Source organism: Phyllobates terribilis, unplaced genomic scaffold (assembly GCF_046119375.1).
Source record: "Phyllobates terribilis strain yellow unplaced genomic scaffold, ASM4611937v1 Scaffold_9__5_contigs__length_417890890, whole genome shotgun sequence".
NCBI classification, from domain to species: Eukaryota; Metazoa; Chordata; class Amphibia; order Anura; family Dendrobatidae; genus Phyllobates; species Phyllobates terribilis.
In genome coordinates, this window is record NW_027362769.1 from 65,849,623 (window position 1) to 65,871,445 (window position 21,823).

A 21,823-nucleotide genomic window follows, 5' to 3' on the forward strand; every position below is an offset into this window, starting at 1 on the left:
GCTGTATAGTAACAGAGCACCTATAGCATTTTATGGGCTAAAACCTCCATATACCTCTTTTCTGATACATTCACAAGAAAATGAATTGTGACTTTTCATTGTAATGCACCACTATAATTTTCTACCGAAGGCAATTATTCTACGGAAAAATAAAAACTAGCAAAAAGTGATCTGTCACCAGAAGTTAATAGACAAACTGCATAAATAATAAACACATCTGTTAGACCTAATGAGGCTGATGTGCTTGCTTTGAAAATCCACGTGAGAATGGTCACATAATCCTTTAGAAAAGTTCTTCAGTGTGTCTCCTCCCCTGCTGCCGCCGAGATGCTGCACTGCTCAGTACAAGCTGCGATTGTCACTCGGGCTTGGTTTGTGGAGAGCGAATACACTAGGGCTCGAGCTCTCTCACACTTTAGTTAGACTCATTTTTCATATCAACATGATACAGCCATTCTGACATGGAATTTCAGAGTCAGTGTACAGTCATGGCCAAAAGTATTGAGAATGAGACAAATAGTAATTTTTCCAAAGTTTACTGCTTCATTTTTTTGTAATGGCAATTTGCATATACTCCTGAATGTCAAAGAGTGATCAGCTTAACAGCAATTACTGTACTTGCAAAGTCAATATTTGCCCAGAAAATGAACTTTAACCCCCAAAACACATTTCAACATCATTGCAGTCCTGCCTTAAAAAGGAGCAGCTAACATCGTTTTAGTGATTGATCCATTAACACAGGTGTGGGTGTTGATGAGGACAGGGCTGGCGATCAATCAGTCATAATTAAGTAAGAATGACATCACTGGACACTTTAAAAGGAGGCTGGTTCTTGGTATCATTGTTTCTCTTCAGTTAACCATGGTTATCTCTAAAGAAACATGTGCAGCCATCATTGCACTGCACAAAAATGGCCTAACAGGGAAGAGTATCGCAGCTACAAAAATTGCACCTCAGTCAACAATCTATCGCATCATCAAGAACTTCAAGGAGAGAGCTTCCATTGTTGTCAAAAAGGCTCCAGGGCGCCCAAGAAAGACCAGCAAGCGCCAGGACCGTATCTTAAAACTGTTTCAGCTGTGGGATCGGTCTACCAGCAGTGCCGAGCTTGCTCAGGAATGGCAGCAGGCTGGTGTGAGTGCTTCTGCACGCACTACGAGGCAGAGACTCTTTGAGCAAGGGCTGGTTTCAAGGAGGGCAGCAAAGAAGCCACTTCTCTCCAGAAAAAACATCAGGGACCGACTGATATTCTGCAAAAGGTACAGGGAGTTGACTGCTGAGGACTGGGGCAAAGTCATTTTCTCTGATGAATCCCCTTTTCGATTGTTTGGGACATCTGGAAAACAGCTTATTCGGAGAAGAAGAGGTGAGCGTTACCACCAGTCTTGTCTCATGCCAACTGTAAAGCATCCTGAAACCATTCGTGTGTGGGGTTGCTTCTCAGCCAAGGGAATCGGCTCACTCACAGTCTTGCCTAAAAACACAGCCATGAATAAAGAATGGTACCAGAATGTCCTCCAAGAGCAACTTCTCCCAACCGTCCAAGAGCAGTTTGGCGCCCAACAATGCCTTTTCCAGCATGATGGAGCACCTTGCCATAAGCAAAGGTGATAACTAAATGGCTCATGGAACAAAACATAGAGATTTTGGGTCCATGGCCTGGAAACTCCCCAGATCTTAATCCCATTGAGAACTTGTGGTCAATCATCAAGAGACGGGTGGACAAACAAAAAACAACAAATTCTGGCAAAATGCAAGCATTGATTATGCAAGAATGGACTGCTATCAGTCAGGATTTGGTCCAAAAGTTGATTGAGAGCATGCCAGGGAGAATTACAGAGGTCTTGAAGAAGAAGGGGCAACACTGCAAATATTGACTTGCTGCATTAACTCATTCTAACTGTCAATATAACCTATTGGTACTCATAATATGATTGCAATTATATTTCTGTATGTGATATAAACATCGGACAAACACTAATAAAAACCAGAGGCCAGCAGATCATGTGAAAATATAATTTTGGTGTCATTCTCAAAACTTTTGTCCATGACTGTACTAGCCTCCTCAGGACTAAGAGATCTATTTTATTAATGTATACAGTTTGTTTTGTGAAACCTGGTGACAGCGAAATTATTTTTATAAATTAGATTTTATAAATTAATCCTCAGAATCCCCTTATATCTCACATTGTACAGTCTTATCTTACCTGGTATGTTTTAACCATATTGGATGTGACTGCAAACACAACTTGGATGTTATTTTGCGAAAGCTTCTGTGCCAGCTGCCCAACTGATGGGTAATCCTGTTCAAAACCAAAAGCGCATCCAGTTTAGAAATTATCTAGGAAAATATATTCAATAAATGTCACGTTCTGTTGTATGGCAAGGGATTGACCATTAATTTTGCTTAAAGAGATAGGTAACCTAATTACTAATTTGTTATCTTTTATGTCTTTTTCTGCAAGGACCACATGAACCTGTTAAACGGTAGATCCAAGACGAGAAGTTCCTGCGCTTCTTGTAATGCTCAGTTACATAATAAGCATAGATTTTCATATAACCTTATTTGTATGTGATTAGGAATAGGACTAAGTGGTAATAGATACATGAAAGCTCCAATAAATAAGACAATTAGATTTGTGATGTGTTATGGGAACAATGTATTTCAAACTTATGCGACTTAAATGGTTTATCCATAGGGCAGTGATATCTAATTGTCACAGCACCCATATAAACACTGTATCCTCTACATTATGGCTATATACACAATGAAGGGGACACAGTGCTCCTCATTCACTGGTGATTGAACTACCCTCCCAAATCACACATCCAGAATTGGATATCAACGTTAAAGATCTTGAAAATACCATTATATAATCATTCATTCATTATTAAGGTGAAATTATGTGCTCATAACAAAGGTGGCTCTGCTATTGAAAGAGAATCTGTCTGCAGGTAACCATGATGTAGAGACAGAGAACCTGATTCCAGTGATATGTCACTTACTGATCTGCACTTTTGATAAAATCCCTGTTTTCTCTGCTGCAGATCTGGAAGTTCTCTGAATTTCCTTTGTTATTTTAGCTGTGTGCTTAGGGTTATTGTCTTGTTGGAAGGTGAACCTTCGGCCAAGTCTGAGGTCCAGAGCACTCTGGAAGAGGTTTTCATCCAGGATATCTCTGTACTTGGCTGCATTCATGTTTCTTTCAATTGCAACCAGTCGTCCTGTCCCTGCAGCTGAAAAACACCCCCATAGCATGATGCTGCCACCACCATGTTTCACTGTTGGGATTGTATTGGGCAGGTGATGAGCAATGCTTGGTTTTCTCCACACATACCGCTTAGAATTATCACCAAAAAGTTTTATCTTCGTCTCATCAGACCAGAGAATCTTATTTCTCATAGTCTGGGAGTCCTTCATGTGTTATTGAGCAAACTCTATGCGGGCTTTCATATGTCTTGCACTGAGGAGAAGCTTCCGTCGGGCCACTCTGCCATAAGGCCCCGACTGGTGGAGGGCTGCAGTGATAGTTGACTTTGTGAAACTTTTTCCCATCTACCTACTGCATGTCTGGAGCTCAGCCACAGTGATCTTGAAGTTCTTCTTTACCTCTCTCACCAAGGCTCTTCTCCCACGATTGCTCAGTTTGGCTGGACGGCCAGGTATAGGAAGACTTCTGGTGGTCCCAAACTTCTTCCATTTAAGGATTATGGAGGCCACTGTGCTGTTAGGAACTTTGAGTAATGCAGAAATTCTTTTGTAACCTTAGCCAGATATGTACCTTGCCACAATTCTTTCTCTGAGCTCCTTGGGCAGTTCCTTTGAGCTCATGATTCTCATTTGGTCTGACATGCACTGTGAGCTGTGAGGTCTTATATAGACAGGTGTGTGCCTTTCCAAATCAAGTCCTATCAGTTTAATTAAACACAGCTGGACTCCAATGAAGGAGTAGAACCATCTCAACGAGGATCACAAGGAAATGGACAGCATGGGGAGGAGTCCTGAGGAGATAATTTGCATATTCCCACTGCATTTTGGGGTAAGCGAAGAGTCTCCGCGAGCTCAAAGAACACTGGATTTTGGCTGTTGGAGCTGAAAAGAGGACATCGGTAAACCAGGGGAGGAGTCCTGAGGAGATAATTTGCATATTCCCACTGCATTTTGGGGTAAGTGAAGAGTCTCCGCAAGCTCAAAGAACACTGGATTTTGGCTGTTGGAGCTGAAAAGAGGACATCGGTAAACCAGGGGAGGAGTCCTGAGGAGATAATTTGCATATTCCCACTGCATTTTGGGGTAAGTGAAGAGTCTCCGCGAGCTCAAAGAACACTGGATTTTGGCTGTTGGAGCTGAAAAGAGGACATCGGTAAACCAGGGGAGGAGTCCTGAGGAGATAATTTGCATATTCCCACTGCATTTTGGGGTAAGTGAAGAGTCTCCGCGAGCTCAAAGAACACTGGATTTTGGCTGTTGGAGCTGAAAAGAGGACATCGGTAAACCAGGGGAGGAGTCCTGAGGAGATAATTTGCATATTCCCACTGCATTTTGGGGTAAGTGAAGAGTCTCCGCGAGCTCAAAGAACACTGGATTTTGGCTGTTGGAGCTGAAAAGAGGACATCGGTAAACCAGGGGAGGAGTCCTGAGGAGATAATTTGCATATTCCCACTGCATTTTGGGGTAAGTGAAGAGTCTCCGCGAGCTCAAAGAACACTGGATTTTGGCTGTTGGAGCTGAAAAGAGGACATCGGTAAACCAGGGGAGGAGTCCTGAGGAGATAATTTGCATATTCCCACTGCATTTTGGGGTAAGTGAAGAGTCTCTGCGAGCTCAAAGAACACTGGATTTTGGCTGTTGGAGCTGAAAAGAGGACATCGGTAAACCAGGGGAGGAGTCCTGAGGAGATAATTTGCATATTCCCACTGCATTTTGGGGTAAGTGAAGAGTCTCCGCGAGCTCAAAGAACACTGGATTTTGGCTGTTGGAGCTGAAAAGAGGACATCGGTAAACCAGGGGAGGAGTCCTGAGGAGATAATTTGCATATTCCCACTGCATTTTGGGGGAAGTGAAGAGTCTCCGCGAGCTCAAAGAACACTGGATTTTGGCTGTTGGAGCTGAAAAGAGGACATCGGTAAACCAGGGGAGGAGTCCTGAGGAGATAATTTGCATATTCCCACTGCATTTTGGGGTAAGTGAAGAGTCTCCGCGAGCTCAAAGAACACTGGATTTTGGCTGTTGGAGCTGAAAAGAGGACATCGGTAAACCAGGGGAGGAGTCCTGAGGAGATAATTTGCATATTCCCACTGCATTTTGGGGTAAGTGAAGAGTCTCCGCGAGCTCAAAGAACACTGGATTTTGGCTGTTGGAGCTGAAAAGAGGACATCGGTAAACCAGGGGAGGAGTCCTGAGGAGATAATTTGCATATTCCCACTGCATTTTGGGGTAAGTGAAGAGTCTCCGCGAGCTCAAAGAACACTGGATTTTGGCTGTTGGAGCTGAAAAGAGGACATCGGTAAACCAGGGGAGGAGTCCTGAGGAGATAATTTGCATATTCCCACTGCATTTTGGGGGAAGTGAAGAGTCTCCGCGAGCTCAAAGAACACTGGATTTTGGCTGTTGGAGCTGAAAAGAGGACATCGGTAAACCAGGGGAGGAGTCCTGAGGAGATAATTTGCATATTCCCACTGCATTTTGGGGGAAGTGAAGAGTCTCCGCGAGCTCAAAGAACACTGGATTTTGGCTGTTGGAGCTGAAAAGAGGACATCGGTAAACCAGGGGAGGAGTCCTGAGGAGATAATTTGCATATTCCCACTGCATTTTGGGGTAAGTGAAGAGTCTCCGCGAGCTCAAAGAACACTGGATTTTGGCTGTTGGAGCTGAAAAGAGGACATCGGTAAACCACGCGCCTACCGGCGCGCGCATTTTGAAGCTTTTTTTTTTTTTAAGCTTTTTTCACTGTTTTCAGAACATTAACAGTAAGAACATGGAAGAGTCCAGGAGCCATTTGGTGAGCTGCATATCCTGCTACATGTTCACAGACTTGCCAGTGGAAAAGCCAAACTTCACATGCCAGAAATGCAAGCTTGTGTCCCTGTTGGAGGAAAAGTTGCGAAATCTAGAAGAGAGGTTAACTACCTTGAAAATCATTAAGGAAGGTGAAGAGTTCTTAGACAGAGCAGAATTATCTCTTCATGATTCAGAAAGAGAAGAAATTTGAACTGCACCTGACGAAACAGAGGAATGGAAGCATGTGACCCAGAGAAGCAGGAGGATCGAGAGGCAGTCAGCACCCATACTGCTCAGGAACCAGTACCAGGCTCTCACGCAGGAGAACCATGAAGAAATACAGCAAAATAAGACTTTGCCAGCAATGAATAACCTTGTAAGCCCTCAGAATCCTCCTGGATGGAGAAAGAAGAATGTTGTGAAGAAAAAACGGAGAGTGGTGGTCATGGGGGATTCCCTGTTAAGAGGAACAGAGGCCGCTATCTGCAGACCAGACATAACCTCAAGAGAAATGTGCTGTCTTCCAGGAGCAAAAATTAAAGATGTGTCTGACAGGATATCAAGACTCTTCAGACCTACAGATCACTACCCATTCCTGCTAATACATGTGGGGACAAATGACACCGCAAGAAAGGACCTGGAAACCATCTGCAGTGACTTTGAAGACTTAGGCAAGAAAGTGAAAGAATTGGGAGCGCAGGTGGTCTTCTCATCCATCATCCCAGTGGATGGCCATGGAACAATGAGGTGGAATAAGATTCTACAGGTGAACAACTGGCTACGTCGATGGTGCCGTCAACAAGGATTTGGATTTCTGGATCACGGAATGAATTACCTATACGATGGACTACTTGCTAGAGATGGGGTGCACCTTACGAAGACTGGAAAACATGTATTTGGAAGTTGCCTTGCTACACTCATCAGGAGAGCTTTAAACTAGAACAATGGGAAGGGAAGCAAAAGGCCAGAAAAAGCCATACAGCTGACAAATACTATTGAGATCTCTGCTACTGGAAGTGGAAAGGAAGAACAAAGACAAAACAATTTAAATAATAAAAATATGGGAGGAAGAGAAACCAATCACAAACTAAAATGTTTTTATACAAATGCACAAAGCATGGGCAACAAACAAGGAGAATTGGAACTACTAATGCAGGAAAAGGAATATGATGTCATTGGAATCACTGAGACTTGGTGGGACGATACACATGATTGGAATAAAAGGCTAAAAGGATACAACTTATTTGCAAGAAACAGACTTGATAAACGAGGAGGAGGTGTCGCATTGTATGTTAGAAAAGCGTATATCTGCACAGAGATTGAAGCTTCAGAGACTGGGAGTTCTGTGGAAACTGTTTGGGTAAGAATACAAGGAGAGAACAACGGAAAGGACACCATTGTAGGCATTTACTACAGGCCACCTGGGCAAGCTGAAGATATGGATGAACTCTTTATGTATCAAATGACCAAGTTCTCCAAAAAATATGACGTAGTGGTCATGGGAGATTTCAACTATCCAGACATTTGTTGGGAATCTCTCTCAAGTAAAACTAACAGGTCAAGCAAATTCTTATCCTCTCTTGCTGACAACTTTATCTTCCAAAAGGTAGGGGAGAAAACAAGGGGATCTGCTACTTTGGATCTAATCCTTATAAACAGGGAGGAAATGGTTGAGGAGGTAAAGGTGGCTGGGACGCTAGGAGGCAGCGATCATGCTATTATAGAATTTTGGATAACTAGAGGAGGAAGACATGTGAAGACTCAAACTTCAAGGTTAGATTTTAGAAAGGCAGATTTTAAGAGACTCAGAAAGAGATTAGGAGGGATCCAATGGCTGGATGTCCTTAAGGACAAAAATGTCCAGGAAGGATGGGAAATTTTTAAAAATGAGATTCTCAAAGCACAATCGTTAACAATCCCGAAAAGTAGGAAGAATGGGAAGCATTTAAGGAAACCAGGATGGATGAACACAGAACTTAAACACATGCTAAAAAGAAAGAAAGAAATGTTTATTAAATGGAAAGAGGGAGGCATATCTAAAGAAGATTATAATGCAGTCTGCAGATCCTGTAGGGCACGTATCAGGTTAGCTAAAGCTGACAATGAATTAAGGCTTGCAAGAGATGTCAAAAGCAATAAAAAAGGATTTTGGGGGTATGTCAAAAGTAAAAGAAAAGTCAAAGATGCTATAGGATTTTTACAGGATGAAAATGGAGAAATGGTAAGAGAGGATGTTGAGAAGGCCGAACTTTTTAATTCCTATTTTGCATCTGTTTTCTCTCAGAAAGAAAATGTAACATCAACTGATCTTCACTGTCCTTTTAGAGGAATAGAGGAATCCAAGTTATCTGTAAACAGAAAGATTGTGAGGGAATATTTAGCTAACATAAATGAGTTCAAGTCTCCAGGTCCAGATGAATTACACCCCAGAGTACTGAAGGAGATCATAGAAGAAATTTTAGAACCACTCTCCATAATCTTTGAAAATTCTTGGAGAACAGGAGAAGTCCCAGAAGACTGGAGAAGAGCAAATGTTGTTCCTATCTTCAAAAAGGGGAAGAAGGTGGACCCAGGGAACTATAGGCCGGTGAGTCTGACTTCTATACCAGGAAAGATCTTTGAACAAATTATTAAACAACATGTATGTAAGTACATGGATAAGAATGAAGTGATTAACCAGAGTCAGCATGGGTTTGTAACTAACAAGTCATGTCAGACTAACTTAATTTCCTTCTATGACAGAATCACTGACTGGGTGGATCAGGGAAATGCTGTAGATATAGTATATCTTGACTTCAGCAAAGCATTTGACAAAGTATCTCACACCATCCTTATTGAAAAAATGACCAAGTATGCAATGGACCAGGCAACTGTTAGGTGGATTCATAACTGGCTTAGTGATCGGACTCAAAGGGTGGTTGTAAATGGCTTCACATCCAGCTGGATGAATGTCTCAAGTGGGGTACCACAGGGCTCCGTCCTGGGACCTGTATTGTTCAACATCTTTATCAATGATTTAGATGAAGGAATTGAGGGTAAACTGATTAAATTTGCTGATGACACAAAGCTAGGAGGGATAGCTAATACTAGAGAAGAGAGAGAGAGGATTCAAAAAGACCTAAATAAACTGGAGCAGTGGGCAGCAACCAACAGAATGGTTTTTAACAGGGAAAAATGCAAAGTACTACATCTGGGCAATAAAAATGAAAAAAGCATATACAGAATGGGAGGAATAGAGCTAAGCAACAGTACATGTGAAAAAGACTTAGGTATACTAATAGATCATAGACTGAACATGAGTCAACAGTGTGATGCAGCAGCAAAAAAGGCAAATACAATTCTGGGATGTATTAACAGAAGCATACAGTCTAGATCACGTGAAGTCATTATCGGTCTTTACTCCTCTTTGGTCAGACCTCATCTGGAATACTGTGTACAGTTTTGGGCACCACATTTTAAAAAAGACATAGACAAACTGGAGCAAGTTCAGAGAAGAGCGACCAGAATGTCCTATGAGGAACAGTTGCAGGATTTGGGAACGTTTAGCTTGCAAAAAAGAAGACTGAGAGGAGACTTAATAGCTGTCTACAAATATGTCAAGGGCTGTCACATTGTAGAAGGATCATCTTTATTCTCATTTGCACAAGGAAAGACTAGAAGCAATGGGATGAAACTAAATGGGAGGAGACACAGATTAGATATTAGAAAAAACTTTTTGACAGTTAGGGTGATTAATGAGTGGAACAGGCTGCCACGAGAGGTGGTGAGTTCCTCTTCAATGGACGTCTTCAAACAGAGGCTGGACAGACATCTGTCTGAGATGATTTAGTGAATCCTGCTTTGAGCAGGGGGTTGGACCAGATGACCCAGGAGGTCCCTTCCAACTCTACCATTCTATGATTCTATGATTCTATGTGACTTAAATATGAGTGTCTGAGCAAAGGGTCTGAATACTTATGACCATGTGATATTTCAGTTTTTCTTTTTTAATAAATTTGCAAAAATTTCTACATTTTTGTTTTTTTGCAGTCAAGATGGGGTGCAGAGTGTACTTTAATGAGAAAAAAATGAACTTTTTAGAATTTACCAAATGGCTGCAATGAAACAAAGAGTGAAAAATTTAAAGGGGTCTGGAATACTTTCCATACCCACTGTAAAGTCACTTACAAACTCATTTGATTTCTTGTACATGTTGTCTTCCAAATGACATAATCCATTATTGGGGGTCAGAATGGCTGCAAGTTTCCCATCTCCAGCCATATGAAAGCCATCATCTGTAGCATATACCAAGAGCCTTGTGACATTCCTCCATCCAATCTTGTCCTGTGCAAAGTCAAACAGTAAATTTGCAATTATTTGCCATTATTATTTTAAATAAGGGATCAATCTAATAGTGGAGTGCAGAGTTCAGGGGAATATCGTATCACTTGTAGATGCTGTGTCTGCTGGTTAAATGGGTTGTCCCATTTCAGATAGTTTAAGCCCATAGGCTCAGCGACATATAAAATAACAAACTGAGATTTACTTACCCTCCCCGGGTCCAATGCTGCCTCTCCACCGCTGCTCCAGTCATTGTTGTTCAGCTGCAGTGGTTGCATCACATCGACAGAGCTCCAGCCAATCATTAAGTTTAAATTTAATGATTGGCTACACTGCTGCAGCTTATCAACAAGGTGCAGAGCAGTGGCAGAGAGGCAACACTGGACCCGTGGAGGGTAAGAAAGGCCGGTTTCACAAATACATGAAACATAGTCTTTGCTCAGATCAAAATACCGGGCCCAACCGCGAGTCTCCTGACCTGAGCTAACTATCTCATATACTGTATGCCTACAGGTCAGGAGACTCGGCGGTGTAATTATTACACTTTATTATGTATCAGCGAGTAAATATTCATCTCACCCCACACACTGCCACTTGCATCATTGCATCCAGGCCGCCTTCCGGGGAATCCAAGTTTCCAGATATCAGCTGCATCCCAACTTGATCTCTAAATTTGTCTCCATCTCCCGTGAGGTTGAGGATATGCTTGAAAGAGAACGGTGGCTGACAGGGTGCACTTTTATTTGTACAAGGATGCTTCAGCTGCTCTGGATGTGTGCTTACAAATGGAAGCACGGTCTTGTCCACAAAGGAACCAAAACCTGGATCATTTAACAGATGGACACAATTAAATATCCTCTGAGAGACTGATTACTAAGATGCATTTTTATAGGGATTCAGAGGAGTATAAACTGCAATACTGTATAGATACACACAACAGTATGGCTCTGGTGATAGCTGCCTAAAAGGCAGGTAGGTGCTAACAGAGGCAGCTACCTATCTGTTGTACCCGGCGCTGGTCCAGAGCTGTCACCGACTGTTCCTGCCGGCGTTTCAGCAGCTCCAGTTCAACAGAGCAGCTCTTCTTCTTCCACTCAGCTCTGTTGACTGTCCGTGACTGCCGACACCATGATGATTGACAGCTGGCTCCCCACAGTTAGGCAACGAGACCCATCTGTCAATCAGCATTATGTCGGCAGAGGAGACCGAAAGACAAGCCGCTGCTTTGTCGATGTGACATCAGTGGAAGCTGCACAATCTCCGGCAGGAGCAATCTGTGAGTGGTTTGTGCCGGCAGAGACCGGCGCTGGGCACAAAAGGCAGGTAGTGTGTAACTACCTGCCTGTTAGTTCTTAGGCTCTGTAGACTTGCAACTGGACAGGAATTGGATGGGAGATATGGGTCACTGTGGTGGTCAGCCTCTGTGATGTATACTCGGAAAAGCAGGCTCCAGCATATTTAGTGTTGAGAGGGTTTTTAATGGTGCAATTTTGATAGAATCCCTGTTTTCTCTGGAATCATTTAGCAGTGCTGTGAATGCTGAGCTGTGTATAACCCCAGCCACACCCCTGACTGGCAGCTTCTTGTGTAAACTGTGCATTGTCAGCAAGCGGCCAATCAGTGATGGGGATGTGCTGATAAAACACTGCTTGTATTCAAACTAGAGCAAGCTGCTGAGCATGTAACGCATTGTTGGAATCAGGCTCTCTGCAAAAACGTAATTAGCAAAAAACCTGCTTAAAACCTGCTTAAAATTTCCTTTTAAAACACTCAAAGGGTTGTCAGATGAATGCTTTATGTTTTCTTTCTTTTTCATATAACCCTCATGACATGTCATTTTAGTTAATACTCGTATTCTACTTAAAATAATAATTCTGGGGAATACTTATTAATTGCGTCATTCTTTGTTATTTCCACCTAAAAAAAAGTTTACTAATATATTGACAACTGGGTGGTAGTATTCCCTTTATCAAAGAAGTTTGTCCCTACACACTTCAGTTCTGTCAGCTCTGATTGGACAGTATCAGAGTGTCCAGGCACCCCGCCCCTCCAACTGGTAATGCCCAATTGTCACTTAATTCATAAAATTATAGGAGGAATAACAAAGGAACAATGTAGAGTTCTAAGAAAATATACTTTGGAATTGTTACATAATGAGAAATACAATTACTTATTAAAACGGACATATCAGGAGAAATGACAGATTCTTGTAAGTGAAAAATCAAGTCATAATGAGTGAAATTTATGTTTGTCTGAAATCGAAAACCACCACTGCTTTCCTGAATATAAGGGCTGAAGCTAATTGGCACTGCCTAGAAATTACTGTTGCTGGAAATATGGAAAAATAATTTAAGCACATTGTCATTGATTTAAATGGCTCTCTGAGTATCAGACATTAAGTCAATGAAGACAGAGTGAAGTAGCTGCACTTCTGGAGGCACTTGGACATGCTTCAAATAGGATTTATTGTTAGTATTTCATATCCATTGGTTATATTGCGTTATGTATAGTATTATGTTAATGTTTCGGGTGAAGACCCTCCATCAGACATATAGGCTATGCTCAATCAGGGGCGTAACGACTTCGATCACCGATGCGACCGGGCCAGGCGGGTCAGGGGCCCGCCGACATCAGCAGAAACTTCAACTAGATGTGCGTCCTCAGAAGAACATCCAGTTAAAGTGCATTGCGGCGCACAGACACATTGGGTCCGCGCGCCACAATACATGCTTGCAGTCAGTCAGAGGACAGTAGCTGATGTCGCACACTGAAGTCGGCTGCCGGCTTCGCAAGACGACACGCACTGCGGGTGACCTATGGGAAGGTGATTATTATTTTTTAAATCAGTGGCCATACTACTACATGGATGACTATGAGGGTGCCTTATAATTTATGGATGACTATGGAGGTGCATTATACTTTATGGATGACTATGGTGGTGCATTATACTGTATGTAGGACTATGGGGGTGCATTATACTTTCTGGATGACTATGGGGTGCATTATACTGTATGGATACTGTGGGGGTGCATTATACTGTATGGATGACTATGGGGATGCATTATACTGTATATGGGCACTGTGGGGGTGCATTATACTTTATGGATGACTATGGGGTGCATTATACTTTATGGATGACTATGACGGTGCATTATACAGTATGAAGGACTATGACAGTGCATTATACTGTATGGAGGACTATGGGGGTGCATTATACTGTATGGAGGACTATGGGGGTGCATTATACTTTATGGATGACTATGGGGTGCATTATACTGTATGGAGGATTATGGGGAGGCATTATTCTTTATAGATGACTATGGGGTGCATTATACTTATTGGATAACTATGGGAGTGCATTATACTTTATGGATGACTATGGGGTGCATTATACTTTATGGAGGATTGGATGGGGGATCCCGGTCCAAATATTGCACTGGGACCCATCAGATTCTAGTTACAGCACTGTGTTCAATGCACATAGGGCAAAGGGGTCCAAGTTGAAGGGTGGGATTACCCCAAACAGGGACAACCAGGATCCAGCCTTGAGGTGTACAGTAATATTGCAAAGTGGATAATATAAGGGGTATCATTCACATTACTCAAACAAGGAGTCTGGATCTTAAAATATTACAGGAGATGCCAAGAATGGTCAAACCCTATGCATCAGACGACTCGGTATTGATTTAAATACAAAAAGAGACAATTAGATTTGGACATACTGTATATAGGTTGGATGCAGTTTAAAACAAAATAAATTCCGAAGCGCCTAAAACTCATAATACAGTGGTGGGAGTTATTGAGAAGACGAAAAACATGATGACACTGACAGGTTCCCTATAAGTACATAACAAAGGCAATATAACAAACAGAAAAGCAGTAACACATATTGTATATCAATAATTACTTTCATAAAGTAAATAAGTAATACAAATTATTAAAAATTCATAATCTTAATAAATGCCAGTGTGTACATTTTTGGTCATCATAAAAAGGTGAAAGGCTAAGTGCACTATTTTTTGGCTACAAAGTATCTAAATTAAAAATGAAGCAAACATTTAACCCCTCCTTTTCTCCATCTACAGACCGAAGAAATTAATTCTGGATAACTTAGGATACTACGTTTTTTTAAAGAAGCACTCCTGTGTTGTTTGTTTTCTCATTCAATCTGGGCATATGTGCATGTACTGCAGGGTGTGTTAGTATACTCACCTACCATTGCCTTCTCAGGTATCCAGCACTGTTCTGCTCCTCTTCTCAGTGACGTCACCGCTCTTCAGACTCTCAGGGTCACGCAGAGTCTACGACTTCTCTAAATGCTGAGCCATGTATAACCCCGCCCCCACCACTGATTGACAGCTTTCTGTGTGCACTGTGCATAGGCAGAAAGCTGCCAATCAGTGGTGGGGGCAGAGTTACACAGAGCAGGAGGACTACATGGCAGGAGACAACTAGTCCTCTAGAGATAATCTTCTTCTGATAAAACAGTGATTTTATTGAAACTACTACAAGCAGTCTAATAAGTGACACATCACTGGAATGAGGTTCTCTGTCCCTACATCATGCTGCGCTCAGATTAAATAACAAAACCCTGCGGACAGATTCCTTTTAAACTCTCCTTTTCTATTAAAAAAGCTAATTAATAATTTCTTAGTCGCTTTTGCTTGAAGGCAAGCTGGGTGACAGTCAAAATAACTCCACCGGAACTGTCACCCAGCTTTCCTAAAACTCACTAGAAAAAATAGAAGCTCATTACTATATTACTGAATATACGAGTAGATTTTCTTGTGCAACAATTTATAAAGGAGCTTTAAAGGGAGTCCTTAATGACGTTAATTGATACATACATTTTTAAGTCCGCTAGTATTATTCTTTGCTCAATTCATGCTCCTAAATTGTAATTTGAATGAAAACACAGTACACAAATAATTCTTACCTATCTGGGCAGACTTGGTAATGCTATTCAAGGCAGCAAGTAACTGGGTCCCCAGCGTCTTTACATTCTGCAGATCATCAAACATTGAGTAGGAAAGGTCCATGAGGTAGTAGAGGTCCACAGGATAGCCTTCTGCTCTTCTAAATGTGACATCAAATTCTCCGGTCTCATCTGATGATGTTACAAAACAATATTAGTTTACATATATAAGGTATACAGTGGTCCTATAGACTGAATGTAATGGCCAACAAGATAGTTAGGGAAAGTTATTGAGTTACTAGATAAAGCCTCCATACCAAAGAAGTGATCACCAGCCACTGATGCAGTCTACTAGAAAGATATTTGAAGTGGCTAGTTTTATTTTAAAGAAGAATTAATGTAAGGCTGTGTGCCCACTATGCGTTTTTTAAGTGTTTCTGCGGTGGAATTGCTGCTGCGGATTATCATTGCGGAAAAATCTGCAGCACTACCAATTATTTTGCGTAATCGCGTCGGTTTTACCGCCATTAACTTGCATTGAATTGCTTAATATCCGCATGACTACATGTGCACATGCGGATATTAAGCGATTCACTGTGCGGATGGTACCCGGGTTTGGAGAAGAGGAGACTCTCCTCTGGACCCGGGTACCATAGTACCTGTAAAAGAAAAGAATTAAAATAAAAAATATATATTATACTTACCTTCTGATGGCCCCCTGGTCTCCATAGCGATGCGTCCTGGCTTGCCGGCAGCTTGCGATGGTCTAAAAGGACCTGCCATGATGTCATTTAGTAATGTGATGGGTCACCTGACCGTTGACGCCGGCGGTCGCGTGACCCGTCACATGACTAAATTACGTCATGGCAGGTCCTTTTACACAACCGCGAGACACCAGGGAGACCGGACACATTGGATAAGGAGACCAGGAGCCATCGGAAGGTGAGTATATGGTTTTTTTTGTTGTTTTTTTACCATTTTTATTCTTTTTTTTAACAAACTTGGTCACACTATATAAAATCCATGCCGGTTGCATGGATTTATATAGTGTGACCAAATTGTCAAGCCCTTTCCAAGTGATGCTAAAATCGCTGGGAAAGCGCTTGACAACCCGAATGCGAAATCTCATTATCAAAACGCTTCACTTCCGCTTGTCCTTGGCAGGAAAAACGCATGTACAATCTGCATGTACAATCCACATGTGTTTTTTCTGCCAGGGAAATGCAGAAACGCTCAGGAAAAATCCGGAGCATTTCTGCATCGTGGGCACTTAGCCTAAAAGAACATTTTATTTACAGGTCAATGGATCTGCAGAATCGGCCAATAAGTCATTTTCTGATAAAACATTCCCTTTAATAATTTAAGAAAAGTAATTTCCATTTTGTTTCAGCTTTTTAGGGGTTGTTTTACCTGGTCGCAATTGCAAGTCAATCTCTTTAGGTGTTAGCTGTACGTTGTTACCGAGGGGTGGCTTCCTTATAAACAGAATTTCACTTCTAGGTTCAATGATATCTCCCTTACAGCCGAGACTGAGAAGTTTCTCACTGGTGTCACATCGCACCGAGTCGGGTTCCCCTGGTTTTGTGAAGTTCTAAAAATCAGATATTAATGAAATTAGGCAACATAACAAATATTGAGTTATGTAAAACACAAGAAACTCCTTAACAAGCACTAGAATAACAAGCAGATCTAAGCAGTACATACTTTACGGTGCTCGGTTTGCTAGAAGTGAATCACAATGTCTTTACAATATTATTAGAATGGAGGTCTGAAATTAACATTTATTTTAATCTTAAATATATTAAATGTAATCTTTTTTATAATATACTTTTATTAAAAATTCCCCATCGTTCACAGTGATGAGTGAGCATGCTCGTTACTCGAGATTTACGAGCATGCTCGGGTGTTTTCCGAGTATCTTCGGCGTGCTCGGGTGTTATGTTTGAGTCACTGTGTGTGCATGATTTGCGACTGCTTGACAGCTTTAATACATGTGAGGAATGCCTTCCTCACATGTATTAAAGCTGTCAAACAGTCGCAAATCATGCACACACAGTGACTCAAACATAACACCCGAGCACGCTGAAGATACTCGGTGAGCACCCAAGCATGCTCGCAGAAAGGGTTAAAAGAACATACTCGCTCATCACTACTCACTATGCTATAGTTTTTTTTGTTTTTTTTTACCTACTTCCTGTTTGATGACACTTAATTTGAGAACCCCCAATATATGCTAGGGATACTCAAGTGACACATCATTAGAGGGCAAAGGCTGCGGTCAGTGCCCTGAAAGAAGCATCATCGGTGACCTCAGGGTCTGGGCTAGTCCCTGCTCTACTGAGCATTCATTGGTTGTCAATTCCGAAGGATGATCAGTAGGATTTAGAATTTGATATCATAAAAGCTCCTGTAGATGTAATGTGGAGGTGTCCGAATACTGCTTATAGGGAAAGTGGTGGTCCAGTACTACAGAACAATTCTAAAAGGAGCCAAGCAAAGCTGGAAAATAACAAAATATTTAATGTTTCTTGTAGATATTTTTTCTTTTCTTTTGGGTATCATTTTTGATAAATGTGTAACCCCATTAAACTTACCACTTTCTTGCACCAGGAGCAGTGCGGACCCGACTGGATACATTCCTGACAGGTGTTTGCTTTAATCTTTGTACATACTTTATTTGTAGAGACTGTAAAGAAATGTAATTCATCGGCTTCATTATATTGCATAATATTGAGTTTGTATTCATAAAAGAGCATTTTGCATCTTTTTTTTTTTTCATTTCATTTTTAGCTTGCATTTTCTTTAGACACCCACCTATTTCTGAAAATGGGTCCTAATTTCAGTTTACAAAATGGTGCGAATCAGAGGTGGGAGTAGGAGATCCCCTTTAAAGGCAATCTGTCACCAAGTTTTTGCCACCTAATCTGAGAGAAGCATAATGTAGGTGCAAATAACCTGATTCCACCAATGTGTCACTTACATGTCTGCTTGCTATAGTTTTTATAAAATCACAGTTTTATCAGCAGGAGATTATCACTAGAGGACTAGTAAACCTGCTGCCATGTAGTCCTCTGTGTAACGCCGGCGTTTCTGCCTTCTGCCTCTCTCCCCCTGGCAGAGACGCCGACTCACCTCCGGGACCCCCGGCCGGAGTGTACCGCTAATCCTCCCACATCCTGCTCTGACGCTGCCCAGGGTATACGCATGGCGCACAGATCCCTGGGCACTGTGCTTAGTGCGCACGCGCTCCCTGTCTCTTAAAGGGCCCACGCGCGCTGCCCTAAAGTGTCCCCAGCCAATTGCTGGAGGACACTTAGTATTTAAGGCACCTCCTCCAAAATGGAGGTGCCTATGCAACGTTGTAAGTTTGTTCTTAAAGGGAATCTGTCACCCCCTGGGCGATATCAGACCTTTAATATGGGCATACAGGTGATAGAAAAGTAAATCTATACATACCTGTATGTCCCATAGTAGAGGTTTGATTGCAGAGAAAAGTGTTTTTATAAACTCTGTTTTGTACAGGCTTGGTGTCCAGGGGACGCCAAGAAATCCCCGCCTCTCTGTTTATTATTCCCCTAAATCACAGATTATGTGATTAATTATCATATCCCCCCTCCCCTGCACGTCAGAGGGCCCTGTGACAGACCCTGTGACGTGCACTGTGCTTTCTGACTTCCTGGGCATGCGCAAAGCGCTGCTCACATACAGCGCGCTTTGCTTCATCCCGGCTCCATCTCTCCGTGCACTGCACCGCAGGGTTCTATTGCGCAGGCGCCGGGGAGTCACTGTCACTTCCCGGCGCCTGAGCAATAGAGCCCTGCGGCGCAGAGCACAAGCAGACGGTGCCGGCATGAAGCAAAGCACGCTCTATGTGACCTCTATGTGAGTGGCGCTTTGCGCATGCCGGGGAAGTCAGGGAGCAAAGTGCATGTCACAGGGGAGGGGGGGAATATGGTAATTAGTCACATAGGCGGGGATTTAGGGGAATAATAAGAAGATAGGCAGGGATTTATGGGGAATAATAAACAGGCGGGGATTTCTTGGTGTCCTCCGGACGCCAAGCCTGTGGAAAACAGAGTTTAGAAAAACACTTTTCTCTGCAATCAAACCTCTACTATGGGCCATACAGGTAAGTATAGATTTACTTTTCTATACCCTGTATGATCATAGTAGAGGTCTGATCTCTCCCAGGGGGTGACAGATTCCCTTTAATACTCTTGTTAATTCTCAGGTCCCAGTGCTTGTATACCTGTCTAGCTGCCTGTCTATCAGCCATGCCAGTCTGCCTGTCTATCAGGCGTGTCAGCCTGCCTGTTTATAAGTCGTGTCCACCTGTACCTGCTTGCCCATGTGTCTGGTGTCCCTGTCACTATGCCAGCAGTATCAGCTTATAAACTGTTCCTGGCCGTGCCTGCCTCCTGTCCCTTGGGGGTCAGCTGCCATCCACCTGAGGTCAGTCCCAGAGTAGCACCTGGTCCTGCTTCCCTTGTCTCCCGCCGTGCATCCGAGGTCAGATTTGATGAGGTCCCTAGTCACACCCCTCCTGGCTCTCCTCGGGCCACAGCACAGTGGTTCCACCACCCAGCCCGTTACAGTCTATATTCATGAGCACTGTATAACTTCGCCCATCACTGATTGGACTCTAATGGAATACAAGTCTATGGGTGCGAGTGAAACATCGGACTGCAATCAGATGTCATCAAAGCGCAGTCCGATACGCCGAGTCAGGCCGTGGAGGAGATGGATAAGTTACTTTCTCTGTCTCCTCCGCAGCTGTGCTGCGATCCTCTGTTGCTAGAGGATGGGAGCACAGAGCACTGACCCTCGGCTCCTGCTCGCAGCAGAGAAGGAGCAGAGGGCCATTAGCATATCGCATCCCATGCTCTCGCCTCGGATGCCATACGCTGGTGTGACACCGGCCTATAAGGGAACATTTACTTGATCCACTTAATTTATCAGACCAGTCAGATCCACAAATAGTGAACGTGCTTCCTGTGCCCGATGCAGGAGCTGCCCGCTTTTTACATGCTATGCTCTGGTCCGAAATTTGGTCCAGCCTAGCACATGCTGCAAAATAGTCCATGTGAACTAACACATAGGCTATCATTGGGTCCATGATTTGTCAGTTTTCCACACACAGCACAAGGAGAAAAAATACTTTAGTCTCAACGTACCCTAATTGATTTTGCTTGTAAAACACATCACTGCCTTTTAGGCGCTCCTTTCCTAAAATATACTCACCAAATCGGGAACTGAATATTTCAGCTTGAATTACCAGGAAGACAATGCACCACAACATTTCCTGAAATAAACAAATACTTTGTTATACCAAAGACAGACAAGTTGATGTTGAATCCCATTAATTAAGTTCTGTTTCATCAAGATAATATTGAACATTAACACAGTGGATTTTTCCAGCTTAGTAGAACATTTTTTAATTACAGATACAAGAATTGCACTGGACAATAAACAAACTAATAAGAAAATACTATTCAAAAATTATACATTTATAACCAAATTCTGTATTTAACTTTTTTTTTCTAATGAAAACTTTTATAAACCAGTCTGGATATGTGGGGTGTAAGAGCTGTGTTTGACCAAACATTCCCCCTACAAAGCATGGCTGTCAAAATCAGCTTTCTGTTCTAGCTCACAGAGAACAATCTTGACCAATGATGTCCATATACAGTACCTTACCAGGACATTTGGAGAGGGGTAGTCCTCATAAGACAAATTCCTTTTGTCCCTATCGGTCTCTGTTTACTTCCCTGTACATGAGCACATGCCGAATACCCACATGACCACTGCCGCCAATAACTGGCCTCAGCAGTCTCTGCGCCATACATAGAGGCATCACCTCTCAGTGATTGGCTGCAGCAGTCACTTGGGTAAACAGCATGTGATCAGTTGCAGGAAAGTAAACTGACTCTGTAGGAGCATGGCATTAAATGGATAAATAATGCTTGCTATGTTCTTTTCTAACCTTTCCCTGCCTTTATAAAAATAACCATATCTTGGACAAGTTTTAAAATGCAATAAAGAAACAACACAGAAATCAAAACTATGCCCATGTCAGCATGAGGGATATTTCACATCAGTATGTCACTGTGCAAGGATAATTTACTCAGGATTAAAGGGAACCTGTCAGCAGGTTTTTGCTGTTTAATCTGAGGACAGCAGGGGCTGAGACACTGAATTCAGTGATGTGTGACTTATCAGGCTGTGTGCTGTTGATTACTGACAATGAAGGTTGTATCACCGGGAGATTATCTCTGCTGTGACCACAGTGCACATGAGCCCTGGTCTGACCACACCCCCTTCTCTGACAAGCAGCTCACTGTCAATATACAATGTACACAGAAAGCTGTGGTGTGGGCGGGGTTAGCTTTCTGAGCTCAGCTGCCGGCTACATCTACAAGCTGTGATTGTGTCACAACTGCTGCACCCAGTAAACTAAGTGATACATTGTTGGAATCATGGTCTCTGTCCCTACATTATGCTGCTCTCAGATGAGGTAGCAAAAACTTGGTGACAGATTCCCTTTAAATTAGCAGTGATGTCACAGTATAGGGATAGTACACAATAAT

At 42.5% G+C, this 21,823-nt stretch overlaps 1 protein-coding gene across 4 annotated transcripts in view; it reads right to left on the bottom strand.

Moving 5' to 3' along the window:
* The window catches only part of ITGB2 (integrin subunit beta 2), a 170,399-nt gene that overhangs the window by 73,619 nt on the left and 74,957 nt on the right, over nucleotides 1-21,823 (bottom strand). For all 4 annotated transcript variants that reach the window (XM_073646550.1, XM_073646552.1, XM_073646553.1 and 1 more), the window contains exons 2-8: nucleotides 20,478-20,538; nucleotides 17,831-17,922; nucleotides 16,647-16,827; nucleotides 15,258-15,428; nucleotides 10,901-11,142; nucleotides 10,169-10,324; nucleotides 2,208-2,303 (exon numbers count right to left, since the gene is read on the bottom strand). In XM_073646550.1, the coding sequence (XP_073502651.1) occupies nucleotides 2,208-2,303; nucleotides 10,169-10,324; nucleotides 10,901-11,142; nucleotides 15,258-15,428; nucleotides 16,647-16,827; nucleotides 17,831-17,922; nucleotides 20,478-20,535 (996 nt within the window). In that variant the 5' untranslated portion in view covers nucleotides 20,536-20,538. The remainder of the gene's footprint in view (nucleotides 1-2,207; nucleotides 2,304-10,168; nucleotides 10,325-10,900; nucleotides 11,143-15,257; nucleotides 15,429-16,646; nucleotides 16,828-17,830; nucleotides 17,923-20,477; nucleotides 20,539-21,823) is intronic.